Here is a 15,976-nt window from a genome sequence, read left to right as displayed (position 1 = left end):
AAAAAAAAAAAAAAATAAAAAATAAAAAAAAAGGAGAAGAAGAAAAAGAGGGGGAGAGAGAGAGAGAGAGAAAAGGTACATATAATGCGACAATGGCAAGATGAGAGAACTCGAGGCTTCCCAACCACTTGTCCTGAGGAGCAAACGCCGCAATTGGCCACCTTTTGAAACACCATGAGCGCCGTTGCTTACATTTCTGAGTGCACAAAGAGATGCGGGATTGGTTGCGAAAGGCTAGTTAGTGGCCTAGTGATGGAAACAAGGTCGGTTAATGTAAAATCAAAAGAAGCGGCGCAGAAACGCAGGCATAGTGGCGAAGGTGCGTACAACACGAATAAGGCCAACGGTACATGACAAAATATGTGATCAAATGCTGGTACACAAGCGCCTCGCAAACAAGCGCCTGTCAAATGCCGTAAACCCACAAAATGCGAGAAATGCCAAGTAAACCATAATAACCCTTCCCCCGGACCGACCAAGGATATACCCAGGATCGAAACAACGCCAAATTCCGTGAACGCCGTGTCTAATGCATATCGAAAAACCCTTTGCAGGGTATGTTAAAGATGCCGTAGCACTAAGGTCATCAAAAATATTGATCGTAATATCACCGGATGGTGCCCCATTCCGCCAACTTGCTGCCTTCACGCCCTTGGTCTCTCCCGGACCTCTTGTTGAAGATCTTCCAAAATCTCAAAGTCTCATCACCAGCACCCGTAACCACCGTTTGGCCATCGGGACTCATTGCCAGATACAGGACACGGAACGTATGCCCCGTTAATGATACGATCTGTTCCATACGTGGATATTTCCAGATTACAATCTGGTTCTGGCTGTAGCCGTGTGTGCTGATGATTTCGTCCGAATTCTTCGACCAGGCTAGGTTGCAGACTTGACTGCCCGTGTCAACTTCCTTGATCAAAGATCCAGTCGAGGTATTCCAGAACTTGATAGTCCGATCGGCCGTTCCGCCACCCGAAGCAAGCAAATGATGCTGATGAGGCGACCAAGTAATCGCTTTCACAGCGGCAGTGTGGTCAGAAAATCGATACAGGGGCGTCTCGTTAAGCTTGTCCCATACCAAAAGCTTGTTATCGTTACCACCCGAAGCCAATTGACCGTCTTCTGTATTCCATCGGAGACCGCAGACTTCTTGCTTATGGCCAGAAAGTCGCCGGAGGTATTGATCTGGAGAGCGGACATCTCGGTGATAGATGAGGCGATCTCGCGAGCCGGATGTAAGGATATGATCATTCCAAGCCAGGGCACCTACACGATTGGTATGGCCAATCATCGTTCGTAGACGGCGACAGCGTTCTGCATCCCAGATCTGCACAAGTCCCTTCCCAGTCCCTATAGCAAGATGTGTACCCTGTGCGTGCCTCCGTTAGCCCCCACGTCAATGCAGCGATACACTTTGAATGACTCACCCTTTGAATCCAGTTGACGCTCGTGACGGTATCGTCTCTTAGCTCACATAACTTAGTTACTGTTCCGCTTTGCGAATTCCACATATAGACGGAGTTTCCAAGGCCAACACCTAATACGTTACTACTTCCCCAGTCCACCAGATTTAGATAGAAATCATCTTGCAAGTCAGGCGCATCTAGCACCTTGTATGGTACTTTGTTGACATAACGTGGTTGTTTGCGGGGGGTCTCAAGGATGCGCTGGCTATCGTAGCGGATCGGTGACAGACTGTAAAGCTCTGATCGAACATTAAGGTTGGGGCCATGTTGACTCCGGGGGGTTTTAGAAGGGGTGGGATGTCCAGATCCACGTGGGGAGGCGTAGTTGAAAAGGTTCTTGTGGGGTGTCGACGGTGTTATGCTTGCTGGAGGAAGATTTGACACATGCGACGGAGGGGTATGGGAGCGAGTCTTTTCATTGATACCATTACCGAGGCCCAGCAAAGGATCCGGTGATAATGATTCTAGGTCAGCTTGCGGGACAGTACTACCAAACAGCTCGCTCCGTAGGACTCGTGAGTACATCCTGTTTGCTTCTTCCGCTGGAAAAGGATTTTAGTCGAAATTTCACTTCATAAACGTGGAGAAGGTGCGGACTAACTCTTTTGAAAATGAAGCTCCGAATGCGGCGCACGCTTTTTTGATTTCGAAGGTGTAGAAGGACACCCGTCCTCGTGGAGCAAACTGTAGGTTGCCTGGAGGTCCTGCCCCTCCCGATTCGGGATAAATCTACACAGGAGTTTAGCAATGAATCGACCGGACACCCTAGAATAGGCGCAGAAAAACTGTAGGACGATGGTGGGCCTTTCTAGGAGGAATTGTCGTTACTGACCTGTCGCCATATACTCGCTGCCTTTTCCGACTGGGACTGGTCCCGGGTGTTCTCTCGCGAGGGCGCCCAGCGTCCTCGTAGTCCTTTAAAGCCTTCGCAAGCGCATCCGGGTCAATAGCTTCCGAGCCATGTCGGGTTTTCTGTTGCCTCCCTAGCGAATCAGGATAGAAAATGGTCTTTTTTGATGGCATGCTGGGCGGCGTTCTTGACCCAGGTGGGGATGCGAGGTTCAATGCATTGGCGGCACTTCCCGATGGTTTCGCACGTGAAGCATTTCTTGTTGCGCTACGGGTGGCAACCGTATTTGTGTCGTGGATGTTGTCGCCCATCCTTCTGGCGGGGGTGGCTGATCTCGCCTGGTTCAAATGGCGGTCGAAGGAGGGATGGACTTTGGCCAATCTGGGTAATGCGACAGTCGCCAATGTCGGATCGCAAAGTGTATGGTGGTATATAGAAGATCAATTGTGAAAGCGCTTGTGAGATGGTAGATTAGGAAGATATTTTGTGTTTCCTGTCAATCGGATCGCTTCACGGCGCCTTATTGGGGGTGGTGGTGAATGAATCGGTTGACGACTGCCAAACCCTTCTCCGCTCCGAACAATAATCCAGATAAAGTAGAGGTCAGGCGGCTTGAGAGAGCGACGATGAATAATAGATAGTACCTCTCACCAGACTTAGTGCTGATTGAAGATATTCAAGCAACTTGTGGAGGTCATTTGAGACGGACCCGACCACCGTCTGGTGAGGAATGGGATGTTGAAACAGCAGTGAAGGTTAGATCCAAGGGCTGGTGATTGGGGCCCTCTTGGGGGTGACGGCGTTTCGAAGGGGAATCCCTCTCAGTCACGCGTCGGCTGCACTAAGCCTATCTGGGTTGTTGGAGGCTGTCACGTCTTTTTTGCCCTCTTGGGGCTTGATTTCTTATTCTTCAGTCGTCTCACATTTAAATTTACTCGGTTGAGATCTAGAAGAGATTGATCTTTCCCTCTTGTCGTTGGTCTAAAGTCTCTTCCATTCTGAAACGTTGTGGTGCTCTCTGTAGTCACCCCTAAACGCTGGGACTGATTAGATAGATCATCCCGCGCAACATAGTGCACTGTTACCTGTACTACGGAGAACATGCTCTTGTTTACCCCACGACACTACAACTGTTTGCAAGGTCACTCAGCACAATCAATACCGATACTCGAGTGCCATTTTTCATTGTCTTTTGTTCTTATGATGCTTTTTCTGATCAGGCGATAAATTATTGATGTCTCAAGAAACACGCGACTCGACCGACGCGACCGGTTCGATGAATGATTGGATCAGCGTCCATCGATAGCTAGTTCGAGGTGCCACTTTTTCGGGCTTCCTCGCGACCGCCCTCATGACACGCGCCCTGAACGCGCGAGGGAAAAGCTTGGACCACAGCATGAAGGAGAGTTTCCAGCCAAAGAAACTATCGCTTCTCCCTTTCCGCGTCGATCGCAACGGACACCCCCGAGCATAACGGCTTTCCATTGTCTCCCATGCTTCTCACTCTGGTTTCGTTTTCTCAAACGAGATCCTGGCCTCTTAATCTACTCCACACACTTTAGAAATTGCTGAGCCTCCCCCAAGCTCATCAAAACGACCTTTCAATTGTTATTGGTTGATCTTATCGATACCTTAGCCCCAGTTCCAGTACTAGTCGCAGATTTGCCCCCAAGCTTGCTGCCCTCCCTGACTTGAAGAGGAAGAACCCCTCTATGTCATGTTATCAATTGTCTAATCGCCTATCTAACCGATCCAGGGCTTCTACTATAGAAGTTATGAAGATACGTAGCGTATGGAATACATATCAAAATTTCTAAAACCCCATAACAGGCATTGTGGTGGATTGTTATAGAGAAGAGTATAAGTTTGACTTGTCATGTTGCAGACATGACTCAGGGAGACACAGTTGCATTGTCCATGTCTCATATGCATGGTATTTTGCTGCCTGTGCAAGAGAGGGTCTTCAGATGCTCCATGTACCATACTACATATTAGTCCTGTGCACTTTCCCCGACCTGTCAAGTCTGAAATGAATCTGACGAGTACAGTTTTTCGGTATTCGTCACTACAAGATAGAGTGTATATGGAGTACTATCAGTCTGAATCCGAATTAGGGTTGACGATGGTTCAGGCCCCATAAACCGAAGCTTAGTGCCTTACCGCCAAGACTAGCCATGATCTCATGTCATTAGAAACTCTCTCTGTTCTCCGCAATTTCCATCTCCAACAAAAACAACCACTTGGATCTAGCTCGCGGGGTACCCAAAAATGACTTCGAAACTCGCCCAAAATTTGAAGCAGCCGGCTTTGGACTTCCTGTCCTATGTCAATGCTTCTCCCACCCGTAACTAGCTCCCTTCCTATATGCGTTCTTGGCCCACTTGTCTAACTCCGGCCAAATTCAGCCTTCCACGCTGTCCAATCGGCAAAGGAACTTTTGTCCAAGGCCGGCTTCCAGGAAATCAAGGTATGTGATTCCACCCTAGTGTTAGCGAAAATACTAACTGCATCTTCAGGAAAAAGACTCTTGGTCTTCCACTTGCCGTCCCGGTGGAAAGTATTACTTGACCCGTAATAGCTCAACCATTGTGGCTTTCGCCATCGGCAAGAAATGGAAGGTACATACTAATAACAACCATACAGCCCCCCTCCCCTTTTGCCCTCTTGGGACTGAAAGGCTAACAGTTACTCATGTAAACTAGCCTGGAAACCCGATCTCCATGATCGGTGCCCACACGGACTCTCCCGTATTGAGGATTAAGCCTGTCAGCAACAAGCGCGGCGAAGGCTTCGTCCAAGTTGGCGTAGAGACCTATGGAGGCGGCATTTGGCACACCTGTAATGAAGTTGCCTATTCTCTTTCCGTGCGTTGCATACTAATGTGATTTAGGGTTCGACCGTGACCTGGGTGTCGCAGGCCGGGCTATGGTGCGGACCGGTGACGGCTCCATTGTGCAGAAGTTGGTCAAGATCGACCGGCCCAGTATGATTTCCACGTAACATTGACTTGGATAATATGTGACTAACATCTTTCGCAGTTCTCCGGATCCCGACCTTGGCTATCCACCTTGATCGTCAGGAGACATTTGCTTTCAACAAGGAAACCCAATTGTTCCCTATCGCAGGCCTTGTCGCTGCAGAGCTCAACCGCACTGGCGATTCTACTGCCACCGGTGAAAAGGCCGCGGCAAACGACGAAACGGAGAAAGGAGACTTCGCTCCACTAAAATCGGTGACCGAGCGTCATCACCCCTACCTGGTGGAACTTATTGCTGCCGAAGCAGGAGTTAAGCCGGCCGACATCTTGGACTTTGAGATGATCTTATTCGACACGCAAAAGTCTTGCCTTGGTGGCTTGTTAGAGGAATTCATTTTCTCGCCCAGGCTGGATAACCTGAACAGCTCCTTCTGTGCCACTGTTGGACTTATCGACTCCGTTGCCGATGCGTCGGCGCTGGACGATGAACCATCCATTCGTCTCATTGCGTTATTCGATCACGAAGAGATCGGCAGCCGTACCGCGCAGGGAGCGGATTCAAATGTGCTTCCTGCAATTATCCGTCGCCTGTCTGTTCTGCCTTCTTCGACATCTGGCAACGAAGACTTGGCTACTGCCTATGAGGAGACTTTGTCGACTTCATTCCTCCTCTCTGCGGACATGGCTCATGCTATCCACCCTAACTACTCTGCCAAGTACGAGAATGACCACCGACCGGAAATTAACAAGGGTCCTGTGATCAAGATCAACGCCAATGCTCGCTACGCGACGAACTCCCCCGGCATTGTCCTTCTTCAGGAGGTTGCACGCAAGGCAGCAGAAGACGGTGGAGAAGGTGTTCCCCTCCAGCTCTTCGTCGTTCGCAACGACTCCAGCTGCGGAAGCACGATTGGTCCCATGTTGTCCGCTGCGCTTGGTGCCCGCACGCTGGACTTGGGTAACCCACAGCTAAGCATGCACAGTATCCGGGAGACTGGCGGTACATATGATGTTGGACATTCTATTCGGTTGTTCACTAGCTTCTTCAAGCATTACTCCAACACGTCCAAGACCATCTTTGTTGACTGAAGAGTTGGTTACTTGTGTAGATAGGTATCTATAGAAAATTCATTGTCTATAGAGCTCAGAATAACTCTGTTGAGGTCCGACCATCAATAAAGTCAACCAACATTCATCAGAAGTAAGAAGAGTACTAAAGGGCGAGGGACCTCGCAGATAATTAAAAACCGAATAAAGTTGTTAGAAGCTTTGACATAGACAACTATGACAACGGACGGGCCCAATGCGATCACCAAAGCTACTGGGCGGAGTCGCAATGTGGAGCGTTACGTGACTGGAGTCGAGTCCAGCTGGGGCCTGGGGGGCTTTCGGACCGAGAAAGGCCCGCGCACATGACTCCCCATTATCGTCTCCCCGACGCATCACAGTCCACCTCGAGGATAGTGGCACCTCACCCTCCTCTCTAGGTCTGCAGTGGCGGCCTCTACCTGTTCACTCAAATCACCAGTTCATGTAGATGCCATTCATGCCCTCATGACCCCCTATGACAACTCCGGATGTCTATCGAGATGCGGAATACATCGCTGACGTATCCGGCATCCCGTATGGAAGCGTCGCGGACCTCACTGGGCCGCAGTCTGGTGATGATGGCCGCTTCAAGAAACTGCAGTCGGCAGCGAAGGTCGCGTTTATCGATCGGTTGCTCCGCGATCTCGATATCTTGATTTACTGCCAGCTATCTGCACTGTATTACATGGAGTGAGTCCCGCCGAGTTGTTGGACTGTAGACGTCACTTCGGGCAAGCCTGCCAAATCAAACCGATGCTGACTGGGTTCTGCCTCTGTAGTTGCTCAATCATACTGTTTGCGATCCGTGCTATTGTGCAGCTGATATTCTTCACTCCCAAGGCACCTCCATTTGACCCGACGCGGAATCAACCATTTATCGGGGCTATCTTCGCCAGTAATGTATTCTGTATGATCCACCACAAGTTTTTCGATCAACCGGAGGCTGGAGAAGCAACGAGAGGCTATCTGCATGGGGGATTGTTGATAGATTTTATTGGACAAAAGGCTCCCGTCTCGGTAGCCCGGCTTCTAATGTCGGACCTGCTCGTGCTGTTCCTCGACCTGGTGATGCTAGGTCTGATTGTTGAACGGGTGAAGATGACTGAAGTGACTGCTCCCCTGTCCACTATACCGGGTGTAATAGAGACACCCAGCGATCAGGATCATGATTCCGAGGAGCGCGGTGTTCTTCGAAACAACTCGGCTCAGCCTGGCGATGACATAGAGCTTAATGAGATGCGTCCACCCGATGAGCATACGGATAACAGTACGGACGAGCAGTTGGAGCGAACGGAGCTACTGGCGGATCCTTCAGAAAGCGGGCGTGTATCTGGCGCTAGGAATAGCCACGCCATGGATGCTTTTGCGTCAGGGGAAGCAGTTATCATGGACCTTGGTATCTTTAACATCATTCGGGATCAATGGCGTCATAGTCCGGCTGCGGCAAGGCGAACCTCTGCTTATATGCCCTCCGACCAGACGGCTACTTTTCTTCGAGAACGCTTTGGACTGCAGGTCAACTCCGAGGGACGCCTCGAGAGGGTAACGACATGATTCGTTGTACTCTTTTTTATCTTGTACGTATTGACCTTGGATTCTTACTGGCTGTAACATGTGTAAATATTATATCAATACATAACCAATCCTGAATACTCTTGACGTTCCAAATGCCTTACTTTGTATACACCTAGTAGCATCTAGCTGAGGGTGTTTGTCGAAAGCGCCAGATAATGCTAAATCGTCGAAAGACATCAGACACAATCATATCCACAATTGAACATAGCATCTAAGACAGCGAAATACATAACAAGTCATCATAATATTACATAGCAACAAGGGTATGCCATTCACCAAACAAGAAAAAAAAAAGAAATAAAACCTCTAAGGAGCGGGTGGCTTCTCATCCCCTTCACGCCCTTCCTCTTTCGACTTAACCCTGCGATCCAGAATCTCATCGACAATACCCATCTCCAACGCCTCCTGAGCTCCCATGAAGTAATCTCTCTCCATAAGCTTCTCGATCTCGTCCAGCGACAACTCCTTCTTCCCTGTCAAGTGACGCTTATAAATCTTATTCAACTGCTCCCGAACCCGCAGGATCTCCTTCGCATGGATGGCAATGTCAGTCGCCTGTCCAAAGTACCCGCCCGACGGCTGGTGTATCATGATCGACGAATGGGGCAGGCAGTAACGTTTGCCGGGGTGCCCGCCGCAAAGAAGAAGGGAGCCCATGGACGCGGCCTGGCCGACGCAGATGGTGCTCACGGGGGAGGCGATGTAGGTCATTGTATCGTAGATGGCGAGGCCTGCTCAACCGTTAGACCATTGCTATGCCGTCCCGCACTATACAGGATCCATGATATAGCGTTGCGTTGGGATGGGAAACACGAACCGGCTGTCACCGAACCTCCAGGAGAGTTGATATACAAGTGGATCGGCTTCTGGGGGTTATCGGCTTCCAGGAAGAGGAGTTGGGCGACGATGGACGCCGACATGGTTTCGTCTACTTCGCCGTTGAGACATATTATGCGTTCCTGGGGAGATCGATCAGTGTGAAGTCGTTTCTGGGGTGGAGTGGGGTGTTGAGCTCTCGAATTGGTACCTTTAGAAGTCGGGAGAAGATATCATCTATGTGATGTGGTTAATACTGCTGGTTTTCCTTGTCTTTCTTTTTTGCGTTGAAGTTAACGTACATGTGTGCCAGCCTCCTCCCTACGATACAGTTAGTCTGACTTTCCTGCAATATGAGCTGATGGATTCAACGGAACTCACTACTGTCTCTGTGATGAATGGCGTGGGAGTCCAGCCCCGCGGCGGGTTGCTCTTTGATAATGACGGGACAGAGCTGGTGAAGCTCCGCGACAACACCGGGAGGATAGAAGAACGGGGAAAGAAGCGACTAAGTCGCTGTAATGATCGACCAGGGTTCATTCTGAGAAGAGTATCTGCCGACAGACAGAGTATTGTCACTATCAAGAAAAGAATGGAAGCGAAGACAACCGGACTCCGATCGCATCTGAGCAGAAGGTTCACCGCCAAGCTTCGGAGCTTGAACAGCATGGATACGGTTTAGCGCCGCGGAACGTGTGGAGTTTAGTTTCTTTGGGTTTGGAAGGGTAACCAACTCTCTCTCTCACTTATCTGATCTTCCCATCTATCTTCTTCTTCGCGAAGCACACCATGGAGTGCCTTCACGGCCGTATTTCATACGCCTCGTGGCGTTTGAGGGTCTTCCAACGACTTTTCTTATCCTCTACGGAACTCAATGGTCGGAGAACCGTCTCGAGACGTGCAATCGACTACCCAACCACTCTGAACGGATCACAATTTCAATATCCCGAATACCCAAAGGAACCGGGACAATATGATGACGTGGAATTCACCGCCACTGAAGAAGAGGAGCCTCGACTCTCGCAAACTCTCCCCCAATCACCCCTCATGAAGACCGTACACCCAAATCTCGAGAAGAAACACAAGAAGCGAGCCGCAAAACCCGAAGACCTGGAGGACCTCCGTCGAAACCCCTGGGCAATGGCCCTAGCCTCACCACCACGGATGTGCTCCGCAACAGGAACACGCGTTCCAAGGGCATTATTGAGCGACTGGGGGATGCTTAAACGACCCGGATCCGACGGCCTATGGTTCATGCCCGTGGGGTTACTAAAAGACGAAGTGGTCTCTGCTGCCGCGAAAAATAAATCGCGGCCAGTGTCTTATTTGGACAAGAGCATACGGCACCTTGTGATACGGCTCGTGGACCGTCTCCCGCTATTGAAAAAATTGAATTCGGTGTTGGCGTCGCATGTGTACGGGACGAGGTCGCCTGTTGTGCGCCTATTCCCCTATCGGTGGAAACATCCTCACGGGCCTTTTACTGTTCGGGAAGAGAAACAGATCATCTGGCGGGAAGATATGCCTGACTTTGTGCTGTCCAGAATGAGGGCGGATGTGGTCAAGCAACTTAAACAGGCCTGTAATAAGTATAAAAGATTGGATGCTACTAACCGCGTCTGGACGGCCATCGACCTCCATGAGTACTCTGAAGCGGCTATCATGGAAGAGTTGAAGAGGGTGAAACCCTTCACGCGCATGGAATGCGGTGCGGTGCTGGTTATGGGCACTCTGATTAACAGCCAGACTGGGGTGATTGAGTCAGTCTCACAAGATAAAACAACATCCAATGCCGTGGGAACACTCCCTGAATATCTTATGTTGCCGCATCTCCCATCCAAGGTGCCTGTGTTTGAACTTGGGCAGCTTTTCTCCGAGAAGGAGTTAGAGGAGATCTGGGGTTACGATTCGCGCTTCCAGAATCCAGCCTTGTATTTTAGGCCGAATGACAAGATCACAGTTAATGCGATGCTGGCGCTGTGGAAGCTGAAGGGGTTTCTCAGACATGACTCTGTTGGCGAGACTCCAGGCGACAGCAATGGGTCGCAGCCATGATCTTATCTGAGGCTGACTGCTTTGATAATTGAGCTCAGGGTACTGGTTAAGCTCTATATCTTCTTCGCGTGTATGGCGAACCGACTTCTATGTATCTATCTGGTTTCCTAACTATCTCTATCGACAATGTATATCCCTCTCTGTCTTGTCTAGTACTCTAAATTTAATCTATCATCAGTTCGATCCCAAGAGATCCGAAAGCTTATTCAGATACGCCAGAGGCCTAGTAGGCCCTGTCTCGAAGTCCTCCTTACTGCTGACACCGGTAAGGACTCCCAGTGTACCTCCAAGCTTCCCTTCCAGACCGAACCGAATATCAGTGTTCGCACGATCACCAACCATGCACGCACGGTTCCGGTCAAACTTAAATTTCCCCTCGATGGCATCCATCATCGCCTGATTGGGCTTACCCAACGAGACCGGTTCCTTACCCAAGGCCATAATCAAAGGTGCACTCACAGAGCCAGCACCCGGGAAAAAGGTACCCGAGTTCGGGAGAGTAGAATCGATATTCGTCGCAAGGAAAACAGCACCCCGACGAACATAGTGAAATGCCAAAGACAACTTGAGGTAATTGATATGGAAGTCCAGTCCCACCAAGACCACCCCGACTTCGGGATCCAGCAGCTCCGGATCGCCCGCCGCAATGCGCTTATAGTCCTCAGGCGCTATGTCCCGACGATACGCGGGATCAGTACCACCGATGAAGGGGACATTCTCTGAACGCAGCTCCTGCTCGATACCTGTTTCTCCTAAAACAAAGACTTTGCGCTTGTTCTCGGGAAGTTGCAGAATGCGGGAGATGTAGATTGAGGCGCTGTATGAGGAGGAGAAGATCTCTTCCTTTTCTTGCTGTCAGCCATCGTCTGCTTTGTGGTTGGGCTTCCGCCTGTGGCTGATGTTTACCGTTGAGCTTGGGATGCCGAGGGAGTCTAATTTCTTCTGGTAATCGGCGCGCGATTTGGTGCTGTTGTTCGTGACGAACACGACTTGCTTTCCTGGTTGCGACAAATGCAGTTCAGTCTTTGTGATCGAATGTGTCTCACTGCGCTTCGGCCGTCGGGTGCATACCTCTGCTTCTCAACAGCTCTAGTGTCTCGTTCGTTCCGGGGAAGATATGGTCACCAGACCAGAGGACGCCTGTATCAATGATCACTTTTCAGCATTGCTATCACACTGGGCTAAATATCGAGGCATCGCGGGGTCCGAAAGAATGCGAAACCGAGGGTTCGGGGTACCAACCATCGCAATCAAAGAGGAAGACCTTAGGCAAATTATTGATTAATTCTGTACTCGCAATTTACTAATTTAAATAGCAAGAAAAGAAAAAAAAAAGGTATAGAGTCAATACTCACGTCGAACTTGTCTATGAACTCGCGGATTCCTTCACCGTCTCCGGTCAAATAGCGGGGTGATTCTGCCATTGCGGGGTATGTTTGAACGACTTCTGAAGGGGTGATCTGGAATGTCTAGTCTAGCAATTCTAGTTTTTGGCAGGAAAGTGATATTTCAAGGGCTGCGAACAGAGTTTACAGAAGTTTGACACAAAAAGAGTCATTCCAAAATTGTTGAATGCTTGGCTCACTTTCCGGTGACGCTTCGGAGAGAACGGCGAGCGGGGCCGCACGTGGTTCTCGACTCAGGCACACCCTTCGCCTCATACGTAATTATGGACATTCTAGAACAAGTGCAAGCAAAATGGATGGATGTTCAGATATATATTATTTTTGGCATAGACGACCAGTTGACGATCCCTTCCTCCATCTCATGAAACCTCGTACAGTCGTAACTCTTCTGTCTTTGCGCCAGAGAACGGAGCTGATAGTGGCCGCGCTACTCATTCAGCAGCGGAAACCTGTCCGGCTGAAACATCAGGACGAGCCATGTTCCGTTGCGCCCGTGCGCTGGTGGCTTCACAGCTCGAATCCACCGTTGGCTTGGGACCATAAGCTTGAATGAGGGAGTCCGACAGAGGTCTACTGTCGGATAGTGTGATTAGAGTAGATCCGCGGGAGATATCCTCATACGTATACAAATGAATGGCCATTGAGATTGTATCTCATTTACCAGTCTGGCCACTAGGCACCGCCCAAGATACCAGAGATCTTCAGAGCCACGTCCAAGATTGACAGATGTTCATCTGCACCGTCGACCAAGCGCTTATCCATCTCGGAGAAAACCATGACGATCTTGTTCTTCTGAATATCAGGGATGGCGTCATTGTAAACAACTCGGCGATAAAGCTTGTCCGTTGTCAGCATCGCGCATTATCGAAAATGCTCATATCAGAACATACCTGTGCAAGCAGCTGCGTCGCACTCCACCCATCCGCAACAATATCCGTAGTTACCTTCGAGACGGCCTCATAGGAAGAACCGATCTTCTTTGGTTGCATAGCTTGAACCAATTGATCTAGAACACTCTCTGGGATCACACCAGCAATCTCCTCTACCATCCTCACAGTAATCACCTGTGAGCTAGCATCTGTCATCTCAGCGTCTTCCCCTCCATCCTGTTTACCGCTGTTCCCAGTGGTTCCCACTAGCCTAGCTCCACTTTGCATGTATGTGATTGCACGTCGCAAGTCACCATCGCTGCACTGAATCAATTTGTCAACGACACCATCCTCCAACTCCAGGTTCTCTAATTTCGCAATCTGTGCAAGTCTGTCGCCCGCAGCCGAGTTATCCAGCGGTTTGAAACGGAACTTGCTGCATCGACTGGCCAGCGGTTCAATGATTCGGGTAACGTAGTTGCAAACAAGACAGAAACGTGTGATTTTGCTATAGGTTTCCATTGTGCGTCGAAGAGCAGACTGAGCATCCTGAGTCATGCTATCTGCTTCATCAAGGATAATGATCTTGAACGGTGGGCATGGGTATTTCTCGAAGTATGACTTGTCGACCCCGGTAGGGTGACTGAGTTGTACTCTAGCAAAGCCCTTGACCTTTTCACGTACAATGCCAATACCACGTTCGTCCGAAGCGTTCAATTCAAGGATACGTGAACGATACAGAGCAGGACCAAATAGGGACTTCGCGAGGGCGAGAATTGTTGATGTCTTTCCGGTACCGGGAGGGCCGTAGAAGAGCATATGAGGCAACTATTTTTATTTCCAGTCATGTTAATGGTTGACTTGGTTTGTCTCAAGTAGGGCTCTTAACACACGTTGGAGGCTTGTAATGTTCGTTGGAGAACGTTTGTTGTATGGTCCTGAGCTGCGACATCATCTAGCGTCTTTGGACGGCTGAAAGATTTTGTTAACCATATGCCTCTGCCAGGTCCCATTTGGAACAGTACGTACTATTTTTCAACCCAAGGCTGTTGCTGCGCATGTTCCTCTTTTCCATCTGTCAGCTTCTGCTTCGAACTGCTTGATGCTGCGGCCGCAGCACGGGCTTTATTGTTGAAAAAGTTGGCAGCCATGATATTTTACCCAGAGGCGAAGACCGGATTTGTAGGGATTGAGTCCAATTTTGCCAATTTGGTCGTTACCGATTATACCAGTTTCTCCAGTAAAGCTCCCTGGAAATGACGGAGGATGAGCGTGTCGGAACGCGTCCCCACGTGATACGCGATTTATTGATGCCAAGACATTTATTGGTTTATGTGGATCTATATATGAAGCATTAGAAGTAGACAACAACTCATTGCTTCTTCCTATTGTTCTTGAGAATTGCGCTCCCCAGGCAGAGTAGAAGAATAACGATGTTCAATTATCACTGTACATATGCAGCATTGTTGTTGTGATCACTGACTATTTGTAATTTTTTTTTTTTTTGGCTAATCTACCTATAGCTCATCTTTCCTGTTTTCTAGTACTTCGGTAGCCTCATACATCCTTTTCTTCGTATTTTGAGGGAGTTCCGCTTGCCTCTGTTTCTCTTCTGGTGAAATGTCATCAATGTTAGTCTCATCAATCTCCTCTTCTTGTTGTTCAGTCACTTCTGTTGGCTCCTCTTTGGATCCCACTTCATTGTCCTCAACCATGTTACCGATATGATCGATCATGCGGTCTTCTTTTGCCTCCGCAACGGGAGGTATGTCCCAGATAGCTTGGCCGTCGGCAGTTTGAACATTTGCCTCGGCCTCAAGAGTCGGAAGCGGCACCTCCTGGGCTAAGCTTTCGCTAGGAACAGCAGACGGGGAAGGCTGAACGGCTTTGCTGGATAGGCCAACCGCGCCCAAGATTGTGAATACGAACTTCGCTGCTAACCTAATCGGCAACCATACAAGCCACCACATAGGTCCGTATAATATTCGGCGAAACAAAAGCCATACAATGGTGCCAATTAGAATGTAGAACGCAGTTTCAAGATACCATGTGTCGGACTTTTGCGAGCGAAGCAGTGAACCAACAAGGTTCCGTGACGATGATAGAAGAGTATCAAGGCTTGTATAAGATTCTGATAGCGATGAAAGCGCAGCGGTCGATTGCTCTGTAATACAAATTAGTCAGAGCCCGAAGTATAAGCAGAGAAGGAAGCAGACCTAGTGTCTCTTGCGCAAATTGACTTCTAGATAACTCTGCCTGCATCAGATGATGCGTTCTCCGCAATGCCACGGTAACATCACTTGAGGTATTGAGTAAAACATCATCTTGTGTCAATTTCTCAGTCGATTCCCTCTTCCTTTCAGCGCTCTGAGATCTCGAAAATAGCAATTCCCTTTCTTTGCGCTTGGCGATTTCCGCATTCCGCTTCGCTTGTAATTGCGCATTTCGGAAGTCTCCTCTCGTTCTGTCATGAATCCATTAGTTTCGTGGAGAAATGATACCAGCCGTACATGTCGCACAGCACAGGCAATGCGATATAGCCCACTTACTTTTTCAAGTCTTCCGCTAATCTCCCTGCCAACGCAACAACCCGTTCCCGTTCTAACTCCTTCTCGTTATCCACTCCTTTCCGTCTGCCTTCTGGGGCAGTTTCTAATGCTTCAACGTCAACCCTCAAGACCTCCAATTGTATCTCTGCCTCTTTCAGCAGACTATGGATCTCCGCCCCTAATTCTAACCGAGCTTCATCGCCTTGCCCAACGGCGGTCGTAAAGTTCCGCAATCGGGACACGAGAGGATGAATCTGCGCCAACGATGTCGAGAGCTCTTTTAGGCGAGCTTGAAGGGCGGATATAGAAGACATATTCAAG

At 49.4% G+C, this 15,976-nt stretch overlaps 7 protein-coding genes across 7 annotated transcripts; 3 read left to right on the top strand and 4 right to left on the bottom strand.

The window, feature by feature from the left end:
* Nucleotides 1–480: 480 nt before the first annotated feature.
* On the bottom strand, nucleotides 481–2,776 carry BDV27DRAFT_44517 (WD40-repeat-containing domain protein). Its single transcript, XM_032076653.1, has 4 exons — nucleotides 2,302–2,776; nucleotides 2,071–2,198; nucleotides 1,431–2,011; nucleotides 481–1,372 (listed from the first exon to the last, which is right to left on the bottom strand). Exons 1-4 carry the CDS (start codon nucleotides 2,628–2,630, stop codon nucleotides 608–610), a joined length of 1,803 nt encoding a protein of 600 aa, XP_031923246.1. The 5' UTR covers nucleotides 2,631–2,776; the 3' UTR covers nucleotides 481–607.
* A 1,616-nt stretch (nucleotides 2,777–4,392) lies between these two features.
* Nucleotides 4,393–6,471, top strand: BDV27DRAFT_44505 (M18 family aminopeptidase). The gene is made up of 6 exons (XM_032076652.1): nucleotides 4,393–4,663; nucleotides 4,725–4,786; nucleotides 4,836–4,937; nucleotides 5,022–5,157; nucleotides 5,210–5,302; nucleotides 5,358–6,471. Exons 1-6 carry the CDS (start codon nucleotides 4,588–4,590, stop codon nucleotides 6,383–6,385), a joined length of 1,497 nt encoding a protein of 498 aa, XP_031923245.1. The 5' UTR covers nucleotides 4,393–4,587; the 3' UTR covers nucleotides 6,386–6,471.
* Nucleotides 6,472–6,708: 237 nt separating this feature from the next.
* Nucleotides 6,709–8,050, top strand: BDV27DRAFT_135016 (DSC4 family protein). The gene is made up of 2 exons (XM_032068427.1): nucleotides 6,709–7,075; nucleotides 7,165–8,050. The coding sequence occupies exons 1-2, from the start codon at nucleotides 6,861–6,863 to the stop codon at nucleotides 7,937–7,939; spliced, it is 990 nt and encodes a 329-aa protein (XP_031923244.1). The 5' UTR covers nucleotides 6,709–6,860; the 3' UTR covers nucleotides 7,940–8,050.
* Nucleotides 8,051–8,141: 91 nt separating this feature from the next.
* Nucleotides 8,142–9,387, bottom strand: BDV27DRAFT_135013 (ATP-dependent Clp protease proteolytic subunit). The gene is made up of 5 exons (XM_032068426.1): nucleotides 9,158–9,387; nucleotides 9,079–9,097; nucleotides 8,988–9,013; nucleotides 8,778–8,919; nucleotides 8,142–8,691 (listed from the first exon to the last, which is right to left on the bottom strand). Exons 1-5 carry the CDS (start codon nucleotides 9,314–9,316, stop codon nucleotides 8,267–8,269), a joined length of 771 nt encoding a protein of 256 aa, XP_031923243.1. The 5' UTR covers nucleotides 9,317–9,387; the 3' UTR covers nucleotides 8,142–8,266.
* Nucleotides 9,388–9,524: 137 nt separating this feature from the next.
* BDV27DRAFT_44479 (uncharacterized protein) lies at nucleotides 9,525–10,918 on the top strand. The gene has a single exon (XM_032076651.1). The coding sequence runs from the start codon at nucleotides 9,566–9,568 to the stop codon at nucleotides 10,829–10,831; it is 1,266 nt and encodes a 421-aa protein (XP_031923242.1). The 5' UTR covers nucleotides 9,525–9,565; the 3' UTR covers nucleotides 10,832–10,918.
* BDV27DRAFT_44478 (4-nitrophenylphosphatase) lies at nucleotides 10,919–12,359 on the bottom strand. The gene is made up of 5 exons (XM_032076650.1): nucleotides 12,187–12,359; nucleotides 12,074–12,095; nucleotides 11,903–11,971; nucleotides 11,738–11,829; nucleotides 10,919–11,674 (listed from the first exon to the last, which is right to left on the bottom strand). The coding sequence occupies exons 1-5, from the start codon at nucleotides 12,253–12,255 to the stop codon at nucleotides 11,006–11,008; spliced, it is 921 nt and encodes a 306-aa protein (XP_031923241.1). The 5' UTR covers nucleotides 12,256–12,359; the 3' UTR covers nucleotides 10,919–11,005.
* Nucleotides 12,360–12,909: 550 nt separating this feature from the next.
* On the bottom strand, nucleotides 12,910–15,969 carry BDV27DRAFT_148949 (putative protein transport membrane glycoprotein Sec20; the record flags this gene model as incomplete). Its single annotated transcript, XM_032070986.1, has 8 exons — nucleotides 12,910–13,074; nucleotides 13,128–13,934; nucleotides 14,000–14,078; nucleotides 14,136–14,194; nucleotides 14,654–14,755; nucleotides 14,804–15,270; nucleotides 15,323–15,570; nucleotides 15,656–15,969. 8 exons carry the CDS (start codon nucleotides 15,967–15,969, stop codon nucleotides 12,910–12,912), a joined length of 2,241 nt encoding a protein of 746 aa, XP_031923240.1.
* Between the last annotated feature and the right edge of the window lie 7 nt (nucleotides 15,970–15,976).

This window comes from Aspergillus caelatus, assembly GCF_009193585.1.
Source record: "Aspergillus caelatus strain CBS 763.97 unplaced genomic scaffold BDV27scaffold_226, whole genome shotgun sequence".
NCBI lineage: Eukaryota > Fungi > Ascomycota > Eurotiomycetes > Eurotiales > Aspergillaceae > Aspergillus > Aspergillus caelatus.
Note: the sequence above shows the minus strand (reverse complement) of the source record. Positions and strands in the feature narration are given on the sequence as shown.